Here is a 23,061-nt window from a genome sequence, read left to right as displayed (position 1 = left end):
TATTAACTATATTATGTGATATAACTCTCTAATTTAAGGGCATAAAAACTAAGAGTTTGAAAATTGCTAAATTTTCATAATTTCCGACAAATTTTTGTTTTTTTCACAAATAAATGCAAGTCATATCGAAGAAGTTTTACCACTATCATGAAGTACAATATGTCACGAGAAAACAATGTCAGAATCACCAGGATCCGTTGAAGCGTTTACGAGTTATGACCTCATAAAGTGACAGTGGTCAGAATTGTAAAAATTGGCCCTGTCACTTAGGTGAAAACAGGCTTTGGGGTGAAGGGGTTAAACAAACATATACACATAAGCACACTTTTACACATCAACATTCACATATTGTACACAGACACAACATACACATACGTAGATATTCACATATTGTACACAGACACAATATACACATACATACACCTGATACCTCCCCTTGAAAAAGCTGTACCATAAACGCTATTCGGGGCAGTGCTGGCAGAGCCCCACCAAGTCTCCTTTCCTCTTATCATTATGGGTTAGCATTAGCACCTATAAAACCAGCCTCTTGTCTCACGCTATGTCTATTGGGCTTCTATTATATATTGTGATTGGGTGTATAGGTTTTATATATACTGTACATGCTTGATATTTTGGATTCGCTTGGTGGATCTCTATCTGTTAATCCTCCTTATTTTTGACATGTTGTTATATTGTTTGTTAACTATTTTCAATGAACTTTTTCCAATAAATATTTTTGTTTTAAACCTTATTGGTGATTTATGTTTACTCCAATTTCTCTTTTGTTATGTGCATACACATATGTAGACAGTAATACATGCACATACAATGATGCTTGAAAGTTTGTGAACCCTCCAGAATTTGACCAAAACTACATAAAATTTTCCCTCAAGTACTAAAAGTAAATAAAGAGAAGTCAATCAAAAATTTTAGAAGTTGTGTTTTTTTTAAATGAGGAAAATGATCCAATATCACAAGCCTATTAGAGGCAAAAGTATGTAAACCTTTGCTTTCAGAATCCAGTGTATCCCCCTTGTGTAGCAATAATTCGATCTAAACGTTTCTGGCAATTGTTAATTTATCCTGCACATTGGATTGGAGGAATCTTACCTCATTCCTCTCTACAAAACAGCTTCATCTCTATTATGTTGGTGGGTTTTCTTACATGACCTGCTCACTTCAAGATCTTAAACAATAATTCTATAGAATTAAGGCCAAGACTTTGACTTGACCTTTCTAAAACTGTCAATTTTTTTTTTTTTTTATCCATTCCTTTGTAGAACAATTTGTATGTTTTGGGTAGTTGTCTTGCTGCATGATCCACGTTCTCTTGAGATTCAGCTCATGGACAGATGTACTGACCTTTTCCTTTAGAATTTGCCAATGTATTTTAGAATGTATTGTTTTATGAATGGGCAGCAATTTTCTTTTTGGAGAGCAATGTGTTTCTTTTACCATCCCACCATATACACTATTTTAGTTTAGTGTCCTCCTGATGGCGGACTCATGAAATTAGGTAATTGACAAACTTTTAGTTGTTTAGAAGTTACCTTGAGTTCCTTTGTGACCTTGCAGCCTATTATGCTTGTTGCTTTTGGAGCGATATTTGTTAGTTGACCACTCCTGGGGAGGGTAATAAAGGTCTTGAATTTCTTCCATTTTTTCACAATCTGTTGCATTCTGCATTGTTACAGTCCAAACTCTTTAGATATGATTTGTAACCTTTCCAGCCTGATGAGCATTAACAACCCTTCTTTAGAGGTCCTTTGTTCTTGTATTGACACACTTCCACAGATATGTTGTGAAGATGAGACTTTGATAGAGCACTGTTCTTTCAGGCCATGTGCACACGTACAGTATTTTTCACGGGTTTTTTTGCATTTTTTCACTATAAAAACGTGAAAAACGCGAAAAAAACGCTTACATATGCCTCCTATTATTTACAATGTATTCCGCATTTCTTGTGCAAATGTTGCCTTTTTTTCCGCGAAAAAAATCGCATCGCGGGAAAAAAAGCAACATGTTCATTAAATTTGCGGAATTGCGGTGACTCCGCACACCTAGGAATGCATTGATGTGCTTACTTTCCACATGGGGCTGTGCACACAATGCGGGAAGTAAGCAGATTATGTGCGGTTGGTACCCAGGGTGGAGGAGAGGAGACTCTCCTCCACGGACTGGGAACCATATAATTGGTTAAAAAAAAAGAATTAAAATAAAAAACAGTGATATACTCACCTTCGATGTCTTCCTGCCTCTCAGCGGTGCACGCTGCTGCTTCCGTTCCTATAGATGCTCTGTGTGAAGGACCTGCGATGACGTTGCGGTCTTGTGATTGGTCACGTGACCGCTCACGTGATCGCGACGTCATGGAAGGTCCTGCACACACACACCATCTAAAGGAACGAACGCCGCTGAGGAGATCTGCTGTCTGCGGGTGAGTATAACCATTTTTTTTTATTTTATTTTATTATTTTTAAACATTCTATCCTTTACTATTGATGCTGCATAGGCAGCATCTATAGTAAAAAGTTGGTCACACTTGTCAAGCACTATGTTTGACAAGTGTGACCAACCTGTCAGTCAGTTTTCCAAGCGATGCTACAGATCGCTTGGAAAACTTTAGCATTCTGCAGGCTAATTACGCTTGCAAAATGCTAAGAAAAGCGGGGAAAAAACGCAAAAAAAAAATGCGGATTTCTTGCAGAAAATTTTCGGTTTTCTTCAGGAAATTTCTGCAAGAAATCCTGACGTGTGCACATACCCTCAATCAAACAGGTCATCCACTCATACGTGATTGTCTTCCCATTGTTTGAAAACACCAGACTTTAATTTCACATTCAAATTATCATGTAATCTTAAAAGCTCTCATTCTTTTGCCACTCACAGACGTGATAATGGATCATTCTTCTCATTAAAAAATGACAGTCTATTATCATTGACTATTTTGTTTGTTTAGGTTCTCTTTATCTACTTTGAGAACTTGTGTGAAACGCTGATGTAGCTTTAGGTCATATTTATGCAAAAATAAAGAAAATTCTGAAAGGTTCACAAACTTTCAAGCACTACTGTATATATTTCGAAGCACACAGCTACGCTCATGTTGCTTCGTGCTAGAGAGGCTGGAGTCATGATGATCACATGATTGCTGAGAGAAACATGGGGAAAGCAAAGGTTTAGGTTTATCAGCTGAAGTTAATAAATATAAATATGCAGTTTTGTACTTTGCCTGTCCACTATGTATCCAAAAAATGTAAAATGAATTTAACTTACGAATATTTTCTGTATTTTCTCTTACAATGTCCGTTTTTAGGAGATTATCAGCTAACACAAAGGCTCCTTCTTCAACTGTGTCAAGAAGCATTGTGGCTGCTCGCACTTGTTCCTTTTCAGTTAGGTCTTGCCATGCCTCCTTAGCTTGTGGTTGTAGAAGATTGTTAACAGTCTCAACCATTGCCTATAAAACAAAACAAACATATGGGTTTTTGTAAGTACTTTTTTCCAACTCTCATTGCCCTATAGTATTGTGAAACAATACAAAATCATCTCACACAAACTAACAAGACCATATTTTGTCCTGATGAGGAGCACTATCAATGAAACAGCACTCTCTACAGATGGATGTCTGAGATATGAATGAAAATTTATATACTGTATAAATCCTCTTAAAAGGTCAGACACTGACAGGGTTGCAACCTTTGAATAACAAACAGAAATATATATATATATATATATATATATATATATACATACATACACATATAAGCTAACATTTTCTTTTTTTGAATTCTGAAATAAAATTGTAAGTATACATTTAAAGTGGCACGTTACTAAACAAATATGAGTAAAAATATGATTAACCTTCTCTTAAAATAATAATAATAATAATAATAATAATTTTTATTTCTATAGCGCCAACATATTCCGCAGCGCTTTACAAGTTATAGAGGGGACTTGTACAGACAATAGACATTACAGCATAACAGAAATGTTCATTTCCTCTGATACCCATACATATACAGTGGATGAAATAATTACTGAACACATCACTAATTTTCTAAGTAAATATATTTCTAAAGGACTATAACACACTTTTTCCCCTCCCAAAATTGGGAGGAAAATGGGGGTATTCGTCTTATAGTCCAAATGCAGGCTTACCAGGGGGTTGCAGCAGTGGTGAAGGGTTCAAACCCCGTTTGAAAAAGCTGGACCGCGAAACGCGCATCAAGGGGCCACTGGGAAAGTTGGGGGAGCGATCCTTTGATTATGGGTAAGCAGGAGTGTTCTATTACAGCGTTGGTAGTTGTTGGGCATTGTCCATATGTACTTTTCTGTTGTCTTCAACTTCCTCATGTCACTGGGCACTGCACATAATGATTGCTATTTTGATTCTGCTCCCTTGGGATATACAGTACAGACCAAAAGTTTGGACACACCTTCTCATTTAAAGATTTTTCTGTATTTTCATGACTATGAAAATTGTACATTCACACTGGAGGAATCAAAACTATGAATTAACACATGTGGAATTATATACTTAACAAAAAAGTGTGAAACAACTAAAATTACGTCTTATATCCTAGGTTCTTCAAAGTATGCGTAGTGAGGACCGGACAGTTATATTTCTTTTACTATGTTATTGGACTTCATTACAAATTTAGCTATCTAAGAACCCTGTGCCAGTGCTGCTATTAGACTTCATAGCAAACCCAGCTCTGCTACAGTGCCTTGTGAAAGTATTCGGCCCCCTTGAACTTTTCAACATTTTCCCACATATCATGCTTCAAACATAAAGATACCAAATGTAAATTTTTGGTGAAGAATCAACAACAAGTGGAACACAATTGTGAAGTTGAACGAAATTTATTGGTTATTTTAAATTTTTGTGGAAATTCAAAAACTGAAAAGTGGGGCGTGCAATATTATTCGGCTCCTTTAACTTAATACTTTGTTGCGCCACCTTTTGCTGCGATTACAGCTGCAAGTCGCTTGGGGTATGTCTCTATCAGTTTTGTACATCGAGAGACTGAAATTCTTGCCCATTCTTCCTTGGCAAACACCTCGAGCTCAGTGAGGTTTGATGGAGATCGTTTGTGAACAGCAGTTTTCAGCTCTTTCCACAGATTCTCGATTGGATTGAGGTCTGGACTTTGACTTGGCCATTCTAACACCTGGATACGTTGATTTGTGAACCATTCCATTGTAGATTTTGCTTTATGTTTGGGATCATTGTCTTGTTGGAAGACAAATCTCCGTCCCAGTCTCAGGTCTTTTGCAGACTCCAACAGGTTTTCTTCAAAAATGGTCCTGTAGTCTTACAGGTATGCCTCAGCCATTTATTTATTAAATATGAAGAAATATGATAACAAGATGGAAATATAGAAGAAATTGAAAGTAAAAGGTTAGAAGGTAAGAAGAGAGGGAAACATAGGAAAAAGGGAGATGAGGCGGTAAAGAGGTGGGGCAGTAAATCAGAGGCCTCATGACCTCTTGACACACCCTGGTATACCTATTTTATTCTTATTTTTCTTGCTTTAACAAATACTTTAGTAAACTAGACTAGTGGACATGCTGATGCTTCTTGGTACTTTGCATTACCTATGCATCCATTCTATTTGCCTTGTGCACCTGAAGTTTATATTCTTCAGGATTCCATCACCTCTTTACTTTCCAATTAGCATATTTAGTTATGTTTGACCATCCTGTCATATTTTGTTGCGTCAACTATAGTTTTATGGTTTGCTCTATATATCAGGTTTGACTTCCTAGTGGTGTATTCGTATGAACTAAGATACTAATTTCGCTTACAAATTATGAACCTTTTATATTTATTGTTTTTTGCTTGTTTTTATCCTCTTAATTTACTATACCTATACAGTGGGGCAAAAAAGTATTTAGTCAGTCAGCAATAGTGCAAGTTCCACCACTTAAAAAGATGAGAGGCGTCTGTAATTTACATCATAGGTAGACCTCAACTATGGGAGACAAACTGAGAAAAAGAAATCCAGAAAATCACATTGTCTGTTTTTTTAACAATTTATTTGCATATTATGGTGGAAAATAAGTATTTGGTCAGAAACAAAATTTCATCTCAATACTTTGTAATATATCCTTTGTTGGCAATGACAGAGGTCAAACGTTTTCTGTAAGTCTTCACAAGGTTGCCACACACTGTTGTTGGTATGTTGGCCCATTCCTCCATGCAGATCTCCTCTAGAGCAGTGATGTTTTTGGCTTTTCGCTTGGCAACACGGACTTTCAACTCCCTCCAAAGGTTTTCTATAGGGTTGAGATCTGGAGACTGGCTAGGCCACTCCAGGACCTTGAAATGCTTCTTACGAAGCCACTCCTTCGTTGCCCTGGCGGTGTGCTTTGGATCATTGTCATGTTGAAAGACCCAGCCACGTTTCATCTTCAATGCCCTTGCTGATGGAAGGAGGTTTGCACTCAAAATCTCACGATACATGGCCCCATTCATTCTTTTATGTACCCGGATCAGTCGTCCTGGCCCCTTTGCAGAGAAACAGCCCCAAAGCATGATGTTTCCACCACCATGCTTTACAGTAGGTATGGTGTTTGATGGATGCAACTCAGTATTCTTTTTCCTCCAAACACGACAAGTTGTGTTTCTACCAAACAGTTCCAGTTTGGTTTCATCAGACCATAGGACATTCTCCCAAAACTCCTCTGGATCATCCAAATGCTCTCTAGCAAACTTCAGATGGGCCCGGACATGTACTTGCTTAAGCAGTGGGACACGTCTGGCACTGCAGGATCTGAGTCCATGGTGGCGTAGTGTGTTACTTATGGTAGGCCTTGTTACATTGGTCCCAGCTCTCTGCAGTTCATTCACTAGGTCCCCCCGCGTGGTTCTGGGATTTTTTCTCACCGTTCTTGTGATCATTCTGACCCCACGGGGTGGGATTTTGCGTGGAGCCCCAGATCGAGGGAGATTATCAGTGGTCTTGTATGTCTTCCATTTTCTAATTATTGCTCCCACTGTTGATTTCTTCACTCCAATCTGGTTGGCTATTGCAGATTCAGTCTTCCCAGCCTGGTGCAGGGCTACAATTTTGTTTCTGGTGTCCTTTGACAGCTCTTTGGTCTTCACCATAGTGGAGTTTGGAGTCAGACTGTTTGAGGGTGTGCACAGGTGTCTTTTTATACTGATAACAAGTTTAAACAGGTGCCATTACTACAGGTAATGAGTGGAGGAAAGAGGAGACTCTTAAAGAAGAAGTTACAGGTCTGTGAGAGCCAGAAATCTTGATTGTTTGTTTCTGACCAAATACTCATTTTCCACCATAATATGCAAATAAATTGTTAAAAAAACAGACAATGTGATTTTCTGGATTTTTTTTTCTCAGTTTGTCTCCCATAGTTGAGGTCTACCTATGATGTAAATTACAGACGCCTCTCATCTTTTTAAGTGGTGGAACTTGCACTATTGCTGACTGACTAAATACTTTTTTGCCCCACTGTATGTATACTGTGGTGAAAATTAGAATTTGATAGACTGCTGATTTTGCAAGTTTTCCCTCTTACAAAGAATGGAGAGATCTGTAATTTTTATTGTAGGTACACTTCAACTGTGAGAGACAGAATCTAAAAATAAAAACCAGAAAATCACATTGTTTGATTTTTAAATTATTGAATTGCATTTTATTGCATGAAATAATTATTTGATCACCTACCAACCAGCAAGAATTCTAGCTCTCACAGACCTGTTAGTTTTTCTTAAAGAAGCCCTCCTACTCTGCACTCATTACCTCTATTAATTATACCTAATGAACTCGTTACCTTTATAAAAGACACCTGTCCACACACTCAATAAGTCACACTCCAACCTTCTCCACCATGGCCAAGACCAAAGAACCGTCTAAGGATACCAGGGACAAAATTTTGGACCGGCACAAAGCTGAGATGGGCTAAAGGACAATAGGCAAGCAGCTTGGTGAGAAGGTAGCAAGTGTTGGCACAATTATTAGAAAATTGAAGAAACACAAGATGACTGCCAACCTTCCTTGGTCTGGGGCTCCATTCAAGATCTCACCTCAAGTGGTAAGGATGATTATGAGAAAGGTCAGAAATCAGCCCAGAACTACACTAACAGATTGGTCAATGACATGAAGAGAGCTGGGACCACAGTCTCAAACATTATAGTTAGTAACACATTACGCCATCAAAGATTAAAATACTGCAGGGCAGGCAAGGTCTCCCTGCTCACGCCAGCACCTGTCCAGACCCGTTTGAAGTTCACCAATGACCATTTGGATGATCCAGACGAGGCATGGGAGGAGATCATCTGGTCAGATGAGACCAAAAGATAACTTTTTGGAATCAACTCCACACGCTGTGTTTGGAGGAAGAAGAAGGATGAGTACAACCTCCGGAACACCGTCCCAACCGTGAAGCATAGTTGGGGAAACATCATACCTTGGGGGTGCTTTTCTGCAAAGGGGACAGGACGACTGTACCGTATTAAAGGCAGGATGGATGGGGTTATGTATCTTGAGATTTTGGCCAACAACCTCTTTCCCTCAGTAAGAGCATTAAGGATGGGTCGTGACTGGGTCTTCCAGCATGACAACACCTGAAACACACAGCCAGGGCAACTAAAGAGTAGCTCCGTAAGAAGCATTTGAAGGTCCTGGAGTGGCCTAGCCAATATCCAAACTTGAACCCAAGAGAAAATCTTTGGAAGGTGCTGCAATTCAATGTTGCCCAGCGACAGCCCCAAAGCCTGAAAGGTATGGAAAAGATTTGTATGGAGGAAAGGGCCAGAATCCCTGCTGCAGTGTGTGCAAACCTGGTCAAGAACTACAGGAAACCTCTGACCTCTAATTGCAAACATAGGTTTCTGTACCAAATATTACAATCTGTTTTTATGTTGTATCAAATACTTATTTCATGCAATAAAATGCAATTTAATTCTGTAAAAATCTGTGTTTTTTTCTTTTTAAGATTATGTCTCTCACAGTTGAAGTCTACCGACGATAAAAATTACAGACTTCTCAGTGCTTTGTAGGTGGGAAAACCTGCAAAATCAACAGTGTGTCAAATACTTATTTTCTCCACTTTATATACATTCATGCAGTATTGAACATGTCACTAATTTTTTAAGTAAATATATTTCTAAAGGTGCTAATGATCTGAAATTCTCACCAGATGTCGGTAACAGCCCATCCTATCCACACAGGCAAATAAATCAAACCATATACGTCCAGAAGTTAATGAAATTATGACTTCAGCACTGAAGAATGAAAAAGCTTCATAAATCACTGTTCAAATTATATTTCATAAACTCAAGCAAGAGAAACACAGACAAGAATCCAACGTTTCGGCCTATTTAAGGCTTTTGCCAAGGTAATCTGTCAATACTGTATATAAGAAACATATTTCAATACACATGAAAAAAATATGAATATACATAAACAAAAAGTTGTATATTGGAGTAATAATAATACTAAATACCGTATTTTTCTGACCATAAGACGCACTTTTTTCCTCCAAGTTTGGGAGGAAAGTGTGGGTGCGTCTTATGGTCGGAATGTAGCATGTGGGGAAGGGGACAGCAGTGAGTGGGATCGCACTGGGATCCCACTTACAGGAGGCAGAAAAATGTCCTGGCTGCCGGAATCCAGCACTGGGGAAACCAATTGGTCCCAATGATTAAGCCGCTTCCCACCCACCTGTCAGCTGAGCAGTGAGCAGCAAATGAATAGTCCTTCACTTAAGCAGGGACACACCTGGTTTCCCCAGTGCTGGATTCCTGCAGCACCTGAGGAAATTTGTGTGTCCGGTGGAGGAGGTAGCAGCAGCAGGGGCCGGAGGAGACAAGATTGCTGCATACCTGCCTGGCTGTGCTGGATGCTGAGGCATAAGGACTTGTGTGATGTCATGAAGTGGGCGGGCTGGAGTGTAACATGGCAGCACAGAGCCCTCCCTCTTCTGATGTCATCACAGGTCCTTCAGACACCGCACTAGAATCTGCACGCTTCCTCTTATTACCTGTGCTGTGGAGAGGCAGGGAGGGCACTGTGTGTACAGTCATGGGATGCTCCATGTGGCTAGCTGGCTGGCACAATTAAAATGTTAGTCTTTATAACACACAATAAAGCACTCTGCCACTCCAGTGTTGAACTATAACTCCCAGCATGCCATAGGACCTGCAGGACATGCTGGGAGTTATAGTTCTCCCAATGGGACCTTAAAGCAGCACTCCAGTGTTATTTTTCAGTTCTGGAGTGGAGCTTTAAATATAAGCCCTGTGCCCCCATTCTTATACTCACCCTCCAGCGTCTTCATATAGTACTTTACAGACACCACACTGGTCCCGCAGCACCATCTTCTACCCGCAGCTTCCAATATAATAACATACTATTATATGTAACAACATCACATGTAATAGTATGTTATTCAATTTTACCAATTTTTTTTTTTGCTTCAAATATTTTTTCCCCATGTTCCACCTCTAAAACCTTGGTGCGTCTTATAGTCCGGTGCGTCTTATATTACGAAAAATACGGTACATAATATTCCACTTAGCAAAAATGGATATAATGATAATGGCGTAAGTATATCATGGCAAGTATAAATTGAAATAAATGTGAAAACAAATGGGAAGTACTAGGAACATCCCCAGGAACAATTTTTTTTCTTTTAAAATACAATGATAAAGTCTGGGCACTAGATGGTATACTAACAAGATTCCAATGTAGACCCTATGAGATAACTGAAAAATAGTGGAGGAGTCTTACAATACTTAAATAGTAAAACTTACGCGATTTATCATTATATTAATTTGTTCCGAGTGGAATGTTATGCATGTAATATTATTATTCCTCCGAACTACAACTATTTATGCATATTCATATATATATATTTTTCATGTGTACTGAAATATGTTTCTTATACACACTATTGACAGATTACCATGACAAAGGCCTCAAATACGCCAAAACGTTGGATTCTTGCCTGTGTTTCACTGGTCATAATCTATTACTGTAAATATAATTTGAGTAGCCATTTCTGAAGCATTTTCAGCCTTCAATGCAAAAGTTATCATTTCAGTATATTGAATCTTTTCATTCTTCTGGTCATGAAACTCACACAGTTGAGCAGACCTTCTCCTTTATTATGTCCATAAATTAAGTTATGTGTAATAATAAGAAATGACACAGGGAAAAAGTATTGAACACGCTTACTAAAATTTAATCAATACTTGGTACAAAACCCTTTGTTGCTAATGACAGCTTCAAGAAGCCTCGTGTATGGAGAAAATAGTCACATACATTTCTTCCACACAAACACTCTTGAAATCCTGAAAGTTGGACTCCTTCTGTGAACTATGAGCTTTAGTTCTATCCATAAATTTTCTCTCGGATTCAGGTCAGGTGATTGGCTGGGCGATTCTAGCAGCTTTATTTTTTCATTCTCTGAAGCCAATTGAGTTTCCTTAGCCGTGCATTTGGAATCATTGTCTTGCTGAAATGTTCACCCTCATTTCATCTTCATCATCATGGTAGATGACTGCAGATATCAAGAATGTCTCACTACAATTGTCCATTCATCCTTCCTTCAATTATATCAAGCTTTCCAGTGCCGTATGTTGAAAACCGGCCCCACACCACGATGGTCCCAGCTACGGTGTTTTGGGGTGATATGCAGTGTCTTTTTGGCCTCCAATCAAGGTGTGTATTATGACATTCAAAGAGTTCAATTTTGATCTCATCAGACTATATTCTCCCAGTTTTTCACGGGCTTGTCTAATTGTTTTAAAAGCGCTTGAACATGCTTCTTTTTCAGCAATGTCTCGCGTGACTAGCATACATACAGGCCATGGAGGTTGAGTGCATTACTTAAAGTTTTGTTTGAAACAATTGTACTTGCTGATTTCAGGTCTTTCTGTAGCTCTCCACATGTGATCTTGGCTCTTCGACAAGTCTTGCGATAATTCTTTCACTCCTCTGTTTGGAATCTTGTGTTATGAACGATTTATGGTGAAATTATGTTCTTTCCACTTCTGGATGATGGCCACAACAGTGTTCACTGGAATCTCCAGTGGTTTAGAAATTCTTCTGTAACCAATGCCATCAGTATGTTTGCAGGAATAAGGTTGCAAAGTTCATGAGACAGCTCACTGGTTTTACCCATCATGAGATTTTTATTGTGTAGCACCTTGGTAATGAGACACCCTTTTAAAGGCCATCAGTTGAACCAGATGATATTATTTTCACTAAGTAGCAGGATTTATTTCTAATTACTGATATATTTCAGCTGGTGTCATGACTGTCCATGGATTTTTGCACCTGCCTTTATTCATGTGTTGAAATTTTTTTTCATCATCTGCTCCAGCATTAACTACATCACCTATGGAAATCCTGAAAACATGGCCTGTTGGTGGGTCTTGAGGACTGGAGTTGAGAAACACTGTTTTAGATAAATCTATGGCTGACGTTGTCATCACGCCGTGACAGTTTTTAGTAAGGGAGAGGGGCCTCAAACTGTCCCTGGAACTGGGAACCTAACTCTCCCTGTCCCGGGGGTGGTACTCTTGAAGGTAGAGAGGCCCGGGTCTCTGACTTTACTATGGTCCTGTTAAACCATGATCTGTCCCCTCCCACATCCCCATAAGGCATAGGACAGAAATGTAAGAAAAAGAAGACACAAAGACAAAACAGGGATAACAGAAAATAATTATCATAAAAAAGAACTCACCAACAATAGGAAGGAACATAGGGACAGGGAGGAATAAACTAAATAGGAATAGGGACCAGGAGATAAACTCTGACGTACAACAGCATACAGTAGATCACTTCTACTTCAACTCCCACTCCAACTACTCAGCCTTAGCCTTTAGCACTGGAAGACAGATCTTTCACCAGCAGGGACAAGACGCCCAGAGCCAGTATATATAGAGGGAGTAAATGATGAGCAGTTGCAGCTGAGAACAACCAGGCTGTATGGTGTCAGCCAGCATTGAAAGAGTCCTTAAGGTACCGTCACATTTAGCGACGCTGCAGCGATACCGACAACGATCCGGATCGCTGCAGCGTCGCTGTTTGGTCGCTGGAGAGCTGTCACACAGACAGCTCTCCAGCGACCAACGATGCCGGTAACCAGGGTAAACATCGGGTAACTAAGCGCAGGGCCGTGCTTAGTAACCCGATGTTTATCCTGGTTACCATCCTAAAAGTAAAAAAAAACAAACGCTTCATACTTACCTACAGCCGTCTGTCCTCCAGCGCTGTGCTCTGCACTCCTCCTGTACTGTCTGTGTGAGCACAGCGGCCGGAAAGCAGAGCGGTGACGTCACCGCTCTGCTTTCCGGCTGACCGACGCTCACAGCCAGTACAGGAGGAGTGCAGAGCACAGCGCCGGGGACAGACAGCGGTAGGTAAGTATGTAGTGTTTGTTTTTTTTACTTTTAGGATGGTAACCAGGGTAAACATCGGGTTACTAAGCGCGGCCCTGCGCTTAGTTACCCGATGTTTACCCTGGTTACCAGCGAAGACATCGCTGAATCGGTGTCACACACGCCGATTCAGCGATGTCTGCGGGGAGTCCAGCGACCAAATAAAGTTCTGGACTTTCTTCCCCGACCAGCGACAGCACAGCAGGGGCCTGATCGCTGCTGCCTGTCACACTGGACGATATCGCTAGCGAGGACGCTGCAACGTCACGGATCGCTAGCGATATCGTCTAGTGTGATGGTACCTTTAGCCCTCTCAGCACTGAAGGAAAGAAAATCCATTTAAAATAGGACATGAATAAAACCATCTCTAAAGAGGACAGTGATTCATTAAGTGACATGACCTTCTAACTTCAGGTCTTCCAAGAGAACGTGACACCCTCCTTAGATATACTTGGATGAGGGGTGACGAGCTCACATGGAAGATGCACCTGTATCCCATACACTATAAAGAAGTTGTGCTGCCTAAATTTGTACAACATAAGCTTCCTAGTATATGACAACTCTGCTATGCCTATTGCCGTTGCTTCAGTCCAGCTAAATCTGACATGCTACAGCAATGCCATTTGTCTGTGCTGCATAAATAAACTCATGAGATGCATGAAAGAGGTATAGATGCTAATGTTAAGAACATAGTTTGGCATGTATACAAGTCACTAGTGTGATCACACTTTGACTACTGTGCACAGTTTTGGTCTCCAGTGTATAAGAAAGACATAGCTGAACTAGAGCGGGTGTAGGGAAGAGCAACTGAGGATATTAAGGGAATGAGTGATCTGCAATACCAAGACTGGTTATCATATCTGGGGTTAATCAGTTCGGAAACATGAAGGCTTCGAGGCAATCTTATTACTATATGCAAATATAAGAGGAGACAGTACAGAGATCTTTCTAATGAACTTTTTACACCTAGGCTTGTGACAGTGACAATGGGTCATTCTCTATGTCTGCAAGAAAGAAGGTTTAGCCATCATTACAGGCAGTGATTCATTACGGTAAAAGAAGTGAGACTATGGTAAATTTAGCTCCAAGATCATTATTTCAACTTGATTGCCTACATAACAGTTTCAAATTAAGACATGTAAAATACATCGACATAGCATATAAAATATGCTGCAAAAGATGTACATTTTACCTGGACATACGCTCTGCATGAACGCTCCCTTTTCTGCAACTGTCAAAAAAGAGAAAAAAAAAAGCAAATTAGTTTTCACTTGAAAAAAAATGTGTGCTTTGAAAAATTAACTTTTTGTTCTGAACCAAAATTTCCGTCCACTTTTTGCTATCCATTTTGGTTGAGATGGATTTCACATGTGAACAGTAAAGAGATTAAAAGAAGCGTAAGTACCCTCCCTCCACCCCCCCTCTTCCCTCCCCCCAGACACCGTGGGATATCCATTGTCACCGTGTGATACATCCAGATGGCTGATAACCAGAAAATATTCAAAGTAACCACTTTCAACACCAACGGATTCAACTCTCCGATCCCCAGGGGCCAAACACTTTCACACTTCAAGAAACAAGGTATTGACATACTACTACTCCAAGAAACCCATTTCACTACTAACAAAGTTCCTTCATTTGGGAAGTCGCACTATGACAGGTGGTTTCATGCCACCTCCCTCCAGACAAAATCAAAGGGAGTATCGATAGCCATAGCTAAGGATATTCCATTCTTACTACACGACCAAAAAGTAGATGCAAATGGCCACTATATACTGATAAAAGGAGTCTTGGCGGGAGTGACTGTTACTATTTGCAATGTGTATGCCCCAAACAGGAAACAATTAAAGTGGCTTCTGTCCATTTTTAAAAAAAATAAGAGATTTTGGAGAAGGCACACTCATAATGGGAGGAGACTTTAATCTGGCCCTTGAACCATCTATTGATACAACTAAGAAAAAAAGCGCAATCTCTCTGAGAGGTTTAGCTAGGCTGAAACAAGCTCTCCTCCCACTAAATTTGATTGATATCTGGCGCTACATGCACTCAGCCAAACGTGATTATACTTTCTATTCTCACCCGCATGGCTCTTATCATAGACTTGATTACTTGTTTGTTCCACGATCCTTGTTATCCAATATACAACAAACAGATATAGTCCCCTCACTCTTCTCTGATCACTTATATGTAATAATGGAGCTAACCCTATCTAAGCAATTCAGTCCTAGTAGATCCTGGCAACTTAATGATACCCTATTAGATAACCCCACTACTAAAGATCGTATTAGAAAAGCCATTAAAAGGTATTTTGAACTAAACCATACAGCCGAGATATCTCCCCTAATATTGTGGGAGGCGCACAAGTCAGTAATAAGAGGAGAACTTATCTCTATTGCGTCATATTTAAAGAAAATAAAAAATAAAGAATTAGATTCCCTTTATAGTGAAATAATACATCTAGAATCTCAACATAAGAAAACATTGCAATCGCAAACACTACTAGAACTTACAGGGAAAAGACAGAGATTAAAAGATATCATTAGGGAGCAATCGGCTAAGCTTTTTACCTCTTGGAAAAATCGCATTTTCGTACACGGGGATAAAGCTTCTAAACTAACCATGTCACTAATTGAAAAGAGACAGGCTCGCACTTTTATTCACTCCATTAAAACAAAAACTGGCCCCGCAACCCAGAATTATTCCCAGATATAAAAAGAGTTTTTAAACTACTATAAATCTTTATATCAATTGTGCCCAAACGAGGGGGAAAAAGAGAAAACCCAGAGAAAGCAAGAGATCCAGACATTCTTGGAAACCTTGAATCTCCCAACACTCTCCACTTCCCAGCAAGAACAATTAACTAAACCATTTACCCTTGAGGAGCTACGGACGGCCCTGTCAAAATGTCCCAAAGGGAAAGCCCCAGGACCAGATGGTTTTTCAACTCAGTATTATAAATCCAATTCAGACATCCTACTTCCTCACCTCCTAAATGTATGTAATTCGCTACAGAAAGGTGGAAAAGCGCCACGCCAGTTTCTGGAAGCCAGAATTTCTCTGATCCATAAAGAAGGAAAAGATCCAGAACAATGAGGCAGTTATAGGCCTATATCACTGTTGAATATGGATCTAAAGCTGTACGTGAGAATGATGGCAGACAGAATTGCGATCGTGCTACCACAATTAATCTCTCCAAATCAATCTGGATTTGTGAAAGGCAGGGAAGGGAAAGACAACACATATAAAGTACTGCACTTGATACAATACATAGTAACATAGTAACATAGTTAGTAAGGCCGAAAAAAGACATTTGTCCATCCAGTTCAGCCTATATTCCATCATAATAAATCCCCAGATCTACGTCCTTCTACAGAACATAATTGTATGATACAATATTGTTCTGCTCCAGGAAGACATCCAGGCCTCTCTTGAACCCCTCGACTGAGTTCGCCATCACCACCTCCTCAGGCAAGCAATTCCAGATTCTCACTGCCCTAACAGTAAAGAATCCTCTTCTATGTTGGTGGAAAAACCTTCTCTCCTCCAGACGCAAAGAATGCCCCCTTGTGCCCGTCACCTTCCTTGGTATAAACAGATCCTCAGCGAGATATTTGTATTGTCCCCTTATATACTTATACATGGTTATTAGATCGCCCCTCAGTCGTCTTTTTTCTAGACTAAATAATCCTAATTTCGCTAATCTATCTGGGTATTGTAGTTCTCCCATCCCCTTTATTAATTTTGTTGCCCTCCTTTGTACTCTCTCTAGTTCCATTATATCCTTCCTGAGCACCGGTGCCCAAAACTGGACACAGTACTCCATGTGCGGTCTAACTAGGGATTTGTACAGAGGCAGTATAATGCTCTCATCATGTGTATCCAGACCTCTTTTAATGCACCCCATGATCCTGTTTGCCTTGGCAGCTGCTGCCTGGCACTGGCTGCTCCAGGTAAGTTTATCATTAACTAGGATCCCCAAGTCCTTCTCCCTGTCAGATTTACCCAGTGGTTTCCCATTCAGTGTGTAATGGTGACATTGATTCCTTCTTCCCATGTGTATAACCTTACATTTATCATTGTTAAACCTCATCTGCCACCTTTCAGCCCAAGTTTCCAACTTATCCAGATCCATCTGTAGCAGAATAGTAACATAGTAACATAGTAACATAGTAACATAGTTAGTAAGGCCGAAAAAAGACATTTGTCCATCCAGTTCAGCCTATATTCCATCATAATAAATACCCAGATCTACGTCCTTCTACAGAACCTAATAATTGTATGATACAATATTGTTCTGCTCCAGGAAGACATCCAGGCCTCTCTTGAACCCCTCGACTGAGTTCGCCATCACCACCTCCTCAGGCAAGCAATTCCAGATTCTCACTGCCCTAACAGTAAAGAATCCTCTTCTATGTTGGTGGAAAAACCTTCTCTCCTCCAGACGCAAAGAATGCCCCCTTGTGCCCGTCACCTTCCTTGGTATAAACAGATCCTCAGCGAGATATTTGTATTGTCCCCTTATATACTTATACATGGTTATTAGATCGCCCCTCAGTCGTCTTTTTTCTAGACTAAATAATCCTAATTTCGCTAATCTATCTGGGTATTGTAGTTCTCCCATCCCCTTTATTAATTTTGTTGCCCTCCTTTGTACTCTCTCTAGTTCCATTATATCCTTCCTGAGCACCGGTGCCCAAAACTGGACACAGTACTCCATGTGCGGTCTAACTAGGGATTTGTACAGAGGCAGTATAATGCTCTCATCATGTGTATCCAGACCTCTTTTAATGCACCCCATGATCCTGTTTGCCTTGGCAGCTGCTGCCTGGCACTGGCTGCTCCAGGTAAGTTTATCATTAACTAGGATCCCCAAGTCCTTCTCCCTGTCAGATTTACCCAGTGGTTTCCCGTTCAGTGTGTAATGGTGATATTGATTCCCTCTTCCCATGTGTATAACCTTACATTTATCATTGTTAAACCTCATCTGCCACCTTTCAGCCCAAGTTTCCAACTTATCCAGATCCATCTGTAGCAGAATACTATCTTCTCTTGTATTAACTGCTTTACATAGTTTTGTATCATCTGCAAATATCGATATTTTACTGTGTAAACCTTCTACCAGATCATTAATGAATATGTTGAAGAGAACAGGTCCCAATACTGACCCCTGCGGTACCCCACTGGTCACAGCGACCCAGTTAGAGACTATACCATTTATAACCACCCTCTGCTTTCTATCACTAAGCCAGTTACTAACCCATTTACACACATGTTCCCCCAGACCAAGCATTCTCATTTTGTGTACCAACCTCTTGTGCGGCACGGTATCAAACGCTTTGGAAAAATCGAGATATACCACGTCCAATGACTCACCGTGGTCCAGCCTATAGCTTACCTCTTCATAAAAACTGATTAGATTGGTTTGACAGGAGCGATTTCTCATAAACCCATGCTGATATGGAGTTAAACAGTTATTCTCATTGAGATAATCCAGAATAACATCCCTCAGAAACCCTTCAAATATTTTACCAACAATAGAGGTTAGACTTACTGGCCTATAATTTCCAGGTTCACTTTTAGAGCCCTTTTTGAATATTGGCACCACATTTGCTATGCGCCAGTCCTGCGGAACAGACCCTGTCGCTATAGAGTCACTAAAAATAAGAAATAATGGTTTATCTATTACATTACTTAGTTCTCTTAGTACTCGTGGGTGTATGCCATCCGGACCCGGAGATTTATCTATTTTAATCTTATTTAGCCGGTTTCGCACCTCTTCTTGGGTTAGATTGGTGACCCTTAATATAGGGTTTTCATTGTTTCTTGGGATTTCACCTAGCATTTCATTTTCCACCGTTAATACCGTGGAGAAGAAAGTGTTTAATATGTTAGCTTTTTCCTCGTCATCTACAACCATTCTTTCCTCACTATTTTTTAAGGGGCCTACATTTTCAGTTTTTATTCTTTTACTATTGATATAGTTGAAGAACAGTTTGGGATTAGTTTTACTCTCCTTAGCAATGTGCTTCTCTGTTTCCTTTTTGGCAGCTTTAATTAGTTTTTTAGATAAAGTATTTTTCTCCCTATAGTTTTTTAGAGCTTCAATGGTGCCATCCTGCTTTAGTAGTGCAAATGCTTTCTTTTTACTGTTAATTGCCTGTCTTACTTCTTTGTTTAGCCACATTGGGTTTTTCCTATTTCTAGTCCTTTTATTCCCACAAGGTATAAACCGCTTACACTGCCTATTTAGGATGTTCTTAAACATTTCCCATTTATTATCTGTATTCTTATTTCTGAGGATATTGTCCCAGTCTACCAGATTAAGGGCATCTCTAAGCTGTTCAAACTTTGCCTTCCTAAAGTTCAATGTTTTTGTGACTCCCTGACAAGTCCCCCTAGTGAAAGACAGGTGAAACTGCACAATATTGTGGTCGCTATTTCCTAAATGCCCGACCACCTGCAGATTTGTTATTCTGTCAGGTCTATTAGATAGTATTAGGTCTAAAAGTGCTGCTCCTCTGGTTGGATTCTGCACCAATTGTGAAAGATAATTTTTCTTGGTTATTAGCAGAAACCTGTTGCCTTTATGGGTTTCACAGGTTTCTGTTTCCCAGTTAATATCCGGGTAGTTAAAGTCCCCCATAACCAGGACCTCATTATGGGTTGCAGCTTCATCTATCTGCTTTAGAAGTAGACTTTCCATGCTTTCTGTTATATTTGGGGGTTTGTAACAGACCCCAATGAGAATTTTGTTACCATTTTTCCCTCCATGAATTTCAACCCATATGGACTCGACATCCTCATTCCCTTCGCTAATATCCTCCCTTACAGTGGACTTTAGACAAGACTTTACATAGAGACAAACCCCTCCTCCTCTCCGATTTTTACGATCCTTTCTAAACAGACTGTAACCCTGTAAGTTGACTGCCCAGTCATAGCTTTCATCTAACCATGTCTCGGTTATTCCCACTATGTCAAAGTTACCTGTAGATATTTCTGCTTCTAGTTCTTCCATCTTGTTTGTCAGGCTTCTGGCGTTTGCGAGCATGCAGTTTAGAGGATTTTGTTTTGTTCCAATCTCCTCACTGTGGATTGTTTTAGAAATGTTCTTACCTCCCTTCAGAGTATGTTTTCCTGGGTCGTCTTTGTTCGAGTCTAATGTTTTTCTTCCCGTCCCCTCTTCTTCTAGTTTAACGCCCTCCTGATGAGTGTAGCGAGTCTTCTGGCGAATGTGTGTTTCCCAGGTTTGTTGAGGTGTAGTCCGTCTCTGGCGAGGAGTCCATCATACCAGTAATTCACACCGTGGTCCAGGAATCCGAATCCTTGTTGTCTGCACCATCGTCTTAGCCAGTTGTTTGCATCAAGGATCCTGTTCCATCTCCTGGTGCCATGCCCGTCTACTGGAAGGATAGAAGAAAAAACTACCTGTGCATCCAGTTCCTTTACTTTCTTCCCCAACTCTTCAAAGTCCTTGCAGATTGTCGGTAGGTCATTCCTTGCCGTGTCATTGGTGCCAACATGTATCAGAAGAAATGGGTGGACGTCCTTGGAGCTGAAGAGCTTTGGTATCCTATCGGTCACATCCTTGATCATCGCACCTGGAAGGCAGCATACTTCTCTTGCAGTTATGTCCGGTCTGCAGATGGCTGCTTCTGTGCCTCTCAGTAGTGAGTCTCCCACCACCACCACTCTTCGTTGCTTCTTGGCTGTACTTTTTGCTGTCACTTGTTGCTGTGTGCCCTTTTCTTTTTTGCTTGCTGGTATTGCTTCATCCTTAGGTGTGCCATCTTCATCCTCTACAAAGATTTGATATCGGTTCTTCAGTTGTGTGGTTGGTGATTTCTCCATGGTCTTCTTGCTTCTTTTGGTCACATGCTTCCACTCATCTGCTTTTGGAGGTTCTCTGACACTTTTTTCACCTTCTGTGACCAGTAGAGATGCTTCTGTTCTGTCTAGAAAGTCTTCATTCTCTTTGATGAGTTTCAAAGTTGCTATTCTTTCTTCCAGACCCCGCACCTTTTCTTCTAAAAGGGCCACTAGTCTACACTTCTGACAGGTGAAATTGGATTCTTCTTCTGGTCGATCTGTGAACATGTAGCACATGCTGCAGCTCACCATGTAGGTTGTCACATCTGCCATGTTGCTCCTAGATCCTGCTGACTTGCTGTGTGTTTTCCTTCTTGTGTAATCTACTCAGCCAAGCTCTCTTGCAATAATGTCCTACAGGCAAAATTACGGCGCGCGGTTTGGTGATGCTTTCGAAGCAGCTGGTCCCGGCTGTACCCAACGATCTTCTAGCTTAGGGAGACTTCGCTTCTCCCAGAAGGCACCTGGAATATGCAAATTAGCCTCCTGAAGCTTGAATCCCTGGTTTGGTGATGCTTTCGAAGCAGCTGGTCCCGGCTGTACCCAACGATCTTCTAGCTTAGGGAGACTTCGCTTCTCCCAGAAGGCACCTGGAATATGCAAATTAGCCTCCTGAAGCTTGAATCCCTGGTTTGGTGATGCTTTCGAAGCAGCTGGTCCCGGCTGTACCCAACGATCTTCTAGCTTAGGGAGACTTCGCTTCTCCCAGAAGGCACCTGGAATATGCAAATTAGCCTCCTGAAGCTTGAATCCCTGGTTTGGTGATGCTTTCGAAGCAGCTGGTCCCGGCTGTACCCAACGATCTTCTAGCTTAGGGAGACTTCGCTTCTCCCAGAAGGCACCTGGAATATGCAAATTAGCCTCCTGAAGCTTGAATCCCTGGTTTGGTGATGCTTTCGAAGCAGCTGGTCCCGGCTGTACCCAACGATCTTCTAGCTTAGGGAGACTTCGCTTCTCCCAGAAGGCACCTGGAATATGCAAATTAGCCTCCTGAAGCTTGAATCCCTGGTTTGGTGATGCTTTCGAAGCAGCTGGTCCCGGCTGTACCCAACGATCTTCTAGCTTAGGGAGACTTCGCTTCTCCCAGAAGGCACCTGGAATATGCAAATTAGCCTCCTGAAGCTTGAATCCCTGGTTTGGTGATGCTTTCGAAGCAGCTGGTCCCGGCTGTACCCAACGATCTTCTAGCTTAGGGAGACTTCGCTTCTCCCAGAAGGCACCTGGAATATGCAAATTAGCCTCCTGAAGCTTGAATCCCTGGTTTGGTGATGCTTTCGAAGCAGCTGGTCCCGGCTGTACCCAACGATCTTCTAGCTTAGGGAGACTTCGCTTCTCCCAGAAGGCACCTGGAATATGCAAATTAGCCTCCTGAAGCTTGAATCCCTGGTTTGGTGATGCTTTCGAAGCAGCTGGTCCCGGCTGTACCCAACGATCTTCTAGCTTAGGGAGACTTCGCTTCTCCCAGAAGGCACCTGGAATATGCAAATTAGCCTCCTGAAGCTTGAATCCCTGGTTTGGTGATGCTTTCGAAGCAGCTGGTCCCGGCTGTACCCAACGATCTTCTAGCTTAGGGAGACTTCGCTTCTCCCAGAAGGCACCTGGAATATGCAAATTAGCCTCCTGAAGCTTGAATCCCTGGTTTGGTGATGCTTTCGAAGCAGCTGGTCCCGGCTGTACCCAACGATCTTCTAGCTTAGGGAGACTTCGCTTCTCCCAGAAGGCACCTGGAATATGCAAATTAGCCTCCTGAAGCTTGAATCCCTGGTTTGGTGATGCTT

The 23,061-nt window shown here is 41.0% G+C and overlaps 1 protein-coding gene across 20 annotated transcripts in view; it reads right to left on the bottom strand.

Annotated features, from left to right (window-relative positions):
- ADGRL3 (adhesion G protein-coupled receptor L3) overlaps positions 1-23,061 on the bottom strand; it is a 1,214,649-nt gene that overhangs the window by 538,280 nt on the left and 653,308 nt on the right. For all 20 annotated transcript variants that reach the window (XM_069740657.1, XM_069740660.1, XM_069740665.1 and 17 more), the window contains 2 exons: positions 14,610-14,648; positions 3,274-3,457 (listed from right to left, as the gene is read on the bottom strand). In XM_069740657.1, the coding sequence (XP_069596758.1) occupies positions 3,274-3,457; positions 14,610-14,648 (223 nt within the window). The remainder of the gene's footprint in view (positions 1-3,273; positions 3,458-14,609; positions 14,649-23,061) is intronic.

Source organism: Ranitomeya imitator, chromosome 1 (genome assembly GCF_032444005.1).
Source record: "Ranitomeya imitator isolate aRanImi1 chromosome 1, aRanImi1.pri, whole genome shotgun sequence".
In the NCBI taxonomy this organism is placed as follows: domain Eukaryota; kingdom Metazoa; phylum Chordata; class Amphibia; order Anura; family Dendrobatidae; genus Ranitomeya; species Ranitomeya imitator.
The sequence above is the reverse complement of the archived record's forward strand: the minus strand, read 5'-3'. Positions and strand labels throughout refer to the sequence as shown.